General features: G+C 46.6%; 1 protein-coding gene across 7 annotated transcripts; it reads left to right on the forward strand.

The window, feature by feature from the left end:
* Window positions 1–1037: 1037 nt before the first annotated feature.
* On the forward strand, window positions 1038–5506 carry Hjv (hemojuvelin BMP co-receptor). Of its 7 annotated transcripts, none has more exons than XM_046425774.2 (5): window positions 1038–1220; window positions 2574–2779; window positions 3149–3699; window positions 4163–4782; window positions 5306–5506. In XM_046425774.2, exons 2-5 carry the CDS (start codon window positions 2683–2685, stop codon window positions 5307–5309), a joined length of 1272 nt encoding a protein of 423 aa, XP_046281730.1. In that variant the 5' UTR covers window positions 1038–1220; window positions 2574–2682; the 3' UTR covers window positions 5310–5506. The 7 variants fall into 7 exon arrangements, with proteins under 7 accessions (XP_046281730.1, XP_046281729.1, XP_046281731.1 ...); XM_046425773.2 differs by lacking the exon at window positions 5306–5506 and adding an exon at window positions 2156–2212 and having other exon boundaries at window positions 1039–1220; window positions 4163–5269; XM_046425775.2 differs by lacking the exon at window positions 5306–5506 and adding an exon at window positions 2156–2212 and having other exon boundaries at window positions 1039–1220; window positions 2592–2779; window positions 4163–5269.
* Window positions 5507–6000: the final 494 nt, after the last annotated feature.

A 6000-nucleotide genomic window follows, 5' to 3' on the forward strand; every position in this document is an offset into this window, starting at 1 on the left:
CCATAAAAATGTGTATGTATGTGGGTATATCTGAGAAGAGTATTTGTATGGGCCTCAAGATTTTGAATTAAATGTAGAGTGGACTGGTACAGATGTACAGATGCATTAGTGACACTATTTGCAATCAATCCTTGTGTTAATTTTACTTGGCCAGTACTATAAGTTGATGATCCAGCTATGCCTATGGCTGTAAAAACATAACATGGCTAAATTCCTTGGTGGTAATATCTTAAAATGTCTCAAGATTATGTTATTCTACAAAACATGTTTCTAAATCTTTTTCTCTCAGTTATCTCTCCAACTCCCCTCCCCTGTGGATCAGTAGCCTTCAAAAGTTTTTTCTCTATTCCTTCTTCACCCCCATGGCTTTGTCAGCCTTCTTTCCCAATAACTCAGCAGCTTACTTTTTGGACTGACTGGGGAGGGAGAAGGACTTGCTATCCAAACTAAGGTAATGAAAATGGAAGAAGTAGGGCGATAGACAGCTGCAAGGATCTGAACTGGATAGACGGAACAAACCCTCATCCTAAACAACTCAGAGATCCGATTTCTTCTCTGGACAGCTGGCTTTTTTAGTTTCTGAAATACTCTGCAAGGATGGGGGAGGGGCTGTGAACTACTTATGCTGGTGATCTTTAAAGTCAGCTACCCCTGAGCTACTATATATAGAAACTAAGTGTAATATTCAACGTAGCAGGGATGAGGGTGGGAAATGAGAGGTACCCTACTTGCCCACTATAAAGGCCAGGAGTTCATTATCAAGAATGCTGGAGGGCTGCCTGGAGTAGGCAGTGACTATAGAGTCACATATGCTGGAGTTGGATATCTGACTTATTTCTCTATTCCCTACCCTACCCGGCACCCAGTACTCCATATTCTGTCCAATATTCCTACCCTCCTCACTGCCCCCACTCCCACACCCTACTGCCACCCACGTTCCTGGAATTTTGGACTTAGCTATTTTTAAAACTGTCAACTCAGTAGCCACCTCCCTCCCCCGCTCAGCTGTCCAATATTCTGGCCAGCCATATACTCCCCCTTCCCCCAACACCAAACCTTCTCTGACTGACTCCCTGACCTCAGTGAGATTGTAGCCTGTCTGGGGAACATGGGGAGCATGGAGAAAGAGACAGGGGACCCCCTGGCTGCAGCAGACTGACAGAATAGGCAACCGTGGCAGGAGAGTTGGATAGCAGAGTAATGTTTGACCTCTGGAAACAGTAAGTCAAAATGGAATCGCAACTGCTTTAGCACGCTTTTGGATTGACTTTTATAGAATTACAGATAGCTTCTTGTATGTCTGCAGTCCCAAAGCTAGGATCTCTCCCTACCAAGGGTGCCACAACCTCCCTTTCTCTGGTCTCATTTCTTTTTGGTCTCTGATCTCCCACCATTTGAAGTTTAATACTCTTGTCTCTCCTCTGGAAGTCTTAGCTCCCTCTTTACCTGTGATACCTTAAGGATTTCTGGTTTTTTGTTTATTTTGATTTGGTTTGGTTTAGTTTGTGGTAGTGCTAGCAGATCAAACCCAGAGTCTTGTGCAAGCTAAGCATGCACTTTACCACTGAGTTGTACCCCAAAACTCACTTCAAGACTTTGAAGTTTTAGGAGTTCCCTACACCCTCTATTCTGTACTCTTCTCACCAAGGCCAAATGGGTAATCAGATGATCAGTTACTGACATTCTTCTACCCTACCTACTCAGCAATGCCCTCCTTGTTGGGCTTCCCAGGGTGGAGCTTCTTGTTGTAAATTATTTCTCCTCACAACTCTAATCCCTCTATCTCATTCTACCTCTTTTGGACTCTTCCCGCAATCATTTTTACCACAAAAGAGGGCAGTTGGGCAGGAGGGAGGGAAGGAGTTAGGTCCTTCCAAATCCCTGTCTTCCTTAAAAGATGAGGAACCTCTGACTTTGTGAAAGGGAGAATAATGGAAAGAGTGGTTCTTCAGTTAGTTTTGGAACAATACAAGTACTGACTTAGAAAAAAATATATTTGCATGCTTGGTTTGCATTCCATTGTTCTCCAAAGAGATTATAATTGTAACACTCTAGAGCAGATGAAAGAGACCAGTTAACTTTACATTTGAATATTGATGTTCTAGAAGGCATAGGTATTCCACCTTTCTCCTTTTTGTGTTCTTCTGACACAAAGGAGGAAAAGAGATGAATGACTCCTGGAGGGTGTCTTCTCTTGGGGGACAAACAAGAGGTATGTTTCAGAAGTACTTTCAGATCCTAATTCTATTGGAGAGCCCACTAGGATGATTGATATCTGACTGGTCCCCATGATTCCTCGATTTTTACATATCTGCTATTTGGTAGTTCAGGATGGGGCAACACAGTGGACTCTGCCCACCAGTTCACTGCACCTCCCTCCCCCACTTAGGAGTATTGATTGCACAAGGGACCTGAAAATGGCCTTGGGAGCAAGGCACAGAGTTTACCAGCCACATGTATGGTTTGGGGAACCTCATTTCCCCCAATTCCAGCCTGCTCACCCTTTTCTTCTCCCCAGATCCTCTTCACAGCATCCTGACCAATCTCCAACTCTTCTCTTTCCCCATGCCCAGCCAAATTTCTTTTTCCAGTCACTTACAGGACCGCCTGTCAAAATTCACTAGGTAGGAGGGTCATCATCTGGGAAGAACCAGCGCCTGGGGGGGACCTGGCTGGATAGGTATGGGGGACCCAGGCCAGTCCCCTAGTCCCCGACCCCCCCATGGCAGTCCCCCAACTCTAAGCACTCTCACTCTCCTGCTGCTCCTCTGTGGACATGGTAAGGAAGGGCCAGGGAAGGGTTTGGGGGAATCTAGAGGGTAGGCTGCTATGTAGGGGTGGGCATGTAAGCATGTGAGTGAGGAGAAATGGGTACTGAGTCCCAGACACTTGCCCCACTCTCAGATAGGCATGTTTTATTTCCCATTCAACTTGGAGAAGGTCCCTTGGCTGGTAGGGAGAAGAGATCTAACGGCTTACCCTGAAAGAGGACAGGCCTAGGGAGCTGAGGGTTGGGGGCTGGGGAAGGCTTTTAATTGGGTTATAGGACCGACTGGAATTCCTTGATTATATTTGGGGGAGTTAAGAACATAACTGATAGAGGAGCCTCTGGGGACCTTCTCACAATCGTCTCCCTTCTTGTCCTCAGCTCATTCTCAGTGCAAGATCCTCCGCTGCAATGCTGAATATGTATCATCCACCCTAAGCCTTAGAGGTGGGGGTTCACCAGGAGCCCTTCGAGGAGGAGGCCGGGGTGGAGGGGTGGGCTCCAGCGGCTTCTGCCGAGCCCTCCGCTCCTACGCGCTCTGCACTCGCCGGACTGCCCGCACCTGCCGTGGGGACCTGGCCTTCCACTCAGCGGTGCACGGAATAGAAGACCTAATGATCCAGCACAACTGCTCCCGCCAGGGCCCTACGGCCCCTCCTCCACCCCGGGGCCCCGCCCTTCCAGGCGCTGGCCCTGGCCCCCCAGCCCCAGACCCCTGTGACTATGAAGGCCGGTTTTCGCGGCTGCACGGCCGTCCCCCGGGCTTCTTGCATTGCGCCTCCTTTGGAGACCCCCACGTGCGCAGCTTCCACCACCACTTTCACACGTGCCGTGTCCAAGGAGCTTGGCCCCTGCTGGATAATGACTTCCTTTTTGTTCAGGCCACCAGCTCCCCCGTGGCATCGGGGGCCAACGCTACCACCACACGGAAGGTCAGGGAGTCAATCCCCCTTCCCCGCCGCCCTGCTTCCATTTCTTGAGATCCTCTCACGGTCACCCAGGGTACACTTCCTCCCCATCCCTACTATTTCACAGAATTGCTCCTATTTTCCTCGCCAACCACTCTCCCATCCTGAATCACTTCCTCCTACCAAACATTTGCTCCTGTAAATTAATTTTCCGTAAATTAAATGCAGGAAACACTGAAGAGAAAACTGGGGGTAGCAGAGCTGAGGAATTTCAGAAGGGATACTTTTCTTCTCTTTGGTAGTTGTTGAGGTTGTGACAGAAAGACTGAGTAGGGATGAGGCAATGGTGGAACATAATAGAAGGGATTAGGATTGGGGCTACCTTGCATCTCTGCTCCGGTCAGATCCCTGACTGTCTGTAAGGTCTGATGGTGGGGAGGATGCATTGAGCCCCAAATGAACTCTTTTTTCCCTCTTGCCCTCACAGCTTACCATCATATTTAAGAACATGCAGGAATGCATTGATCAGAAGGTCTATCAGGCTGAGGTGGACAATCTTCCTGCAGCCTTTGAAGATGGTTCTATCAATGGAGGTGTCCGGCCTGGGGGCTCAAGTTTGTCCATTCAAACTGCCAACCCTGGGAGCCATGTGGAGATCCGAGCTGCCTATATTGGCACAACAATAATCATTCGGCAGACAGCTGGGCAGCTTTCCTTCTCCATCAAGGTAGCAGAAGATGTGGCCAGGGCCTTCTCAGCTGAACAGGACCTGCAGCTCTGTGTTGGAGGGTGCCCTCCAAGTCAGAGACTCTCTCGCTTAGAGCGCAACCGCCGGCGAGCAATAACTGTAGATACTGCCAGACAGCTGTGCAAGGAAGGGCTTCCAGTTGAAGATGCTTACTTCCAATCTTGTGTCTTTGATGTTTCCATCTCTGGTGACCCCAACTTTACTGTGACGGCTCAGGCAGCTCTGGAGGATGCTCGAGCCTTCCTGCCAGACTTAGAGAAGCTGCATCTTTTCCCCTCAGATGCAGGGGCTCCTCTCTCCCCAGCAACCTTCCTAACCTCATTTCTTTCAGGACTCTTTGTTCTGTGGTTTTGCATTCAGTAAGTAGGCCAGCAATCCCATGACTAGTTTAGAAATTATTTGGGAATAAATGTTGTCATGGAATAACACAAAGAATTGCTAAAGGAAACAGTGGGGACTAGGAGATACATGGAACAGTGACATTTATCCAGTCAGATGAAGCTCCAGTGAGGCTGACATGATCACAGAATAAGGATTTTTGGCAAGGTTGTTGCATTTCAGATCTCTGTAGGGGCTCCTCACCATTTTTCCCAGTCCCACTTAGAGTAAGCAGATTATTCCAATCCATCTACTCATGAGATCACTCCTATAAGCTTAGACATTATGGGGGTGCTAAAGGCCAGTAAAGAATTTAAAGGTTGAGATTTCTAAGAGGCAAGAACTGAAAGAGAAAAACATGACCATTACCCAAAAGAAATTCAAGAGAAAATATCTGAGGAAACTATTCTATTTAATGAATATATATATATATATATATATATATATATATATATATATATATATATATATGGATAAAGTGTGTTCTGTTTTCTTTGTTCATAGATGAAGTGGGCATTGTCTGGACCTTAGGTGAAGAAAGCTGACGTTTAGAGAATGGCACAGCTAGGACAGAAGCTATCACCCCACTTCCAATCAATCTACTATTAAAGCTATAAATTTCCCAGACTGCCCTCTGTTGCTTTGTTGAACCTCTCTACAGATTTCATGAAATGGAATAAAGAAAATGTATTCACTCCACTGAAAGAGGGCTCAGAAGTTATCAGCTGTTTTTTCTATCTTCCTTGAGTTTATAAGCTATTGGAGAATCAACTGATTCACACGAAGGAATCATGAGTGTGTGATTCTTCATTCAATTCTGTGGTGCTATGAATTCAGATGGGAAGATAATTGATAAGAATCAAAGTAATAAGAAGTAGTAAAAGGTAATAGAGGAGATGGCTTATAAAGACAGCATTGAAGACTGTGTAGGATTTGAATTGTTGAGGGCTTTCCACTTGGAAGTTATGCATAGGTTCATGATTTGGTGAGGAAAACAGCAAAATTCAAGTGAAATAGACAGGAGTAATGGGATAGAAGTTTAGATAGAGGTTATGAAGCACCTTGAAAGTGGGGTCAAAGATGGGTGCAATGGTGCATGCCGATAATCCCAACGGCCTAGGAGGCTGAGGCAGGAGAATCTTAAGTTCAAAGCCAGCCTCAGCAATTTAGCGAGGCACTGAGCAACTCAGTGAGATCCT

Source organism: Marmota monax, unplaced genomic scaffold, assembly GCF_021218885.2.
Source record: "Marmota monax isolate L192 unplaced genomic scaffold, Marmota_monax_Labrador192_F-V1.1 WCK01_AAM20220418_F8-fsc00320, whole genome shotgun sequence".
Lineage (NCBI taxonomy): Eukaryota > Metazoa > Chordata > Mammalia > Rodentia > Sciuridae > Marmota > Marmota monax.

What these genes read in the sequence shown, in the direction of transcription:
- Hjv (XM_046425774.2), top strand. Translation starts at nt 2,683, where the DNA reads ATGGGGGACCCAGGCCAGTCCCCTAGTCCCCGACCCCCCCATGGCAGT. An exon ending in GCTGCTCCTCTGTGGACATG is followed by an intron (nt 2,780 to 3,148) that starts GTAAGGAAGGGC and finishes TCTTGTCCTCAG; the next exon opens with CTCATTCTCAGTGCAAGATC. An exon ending in ACGCTACCACCACACGGAAG is followed by an intron (nt 3,700 to 4,162) that starts GTCAGGGAGTCA and finishes TTGCCCTCACAG; the next exon opens with CTTACCATCATATTTAAGAA.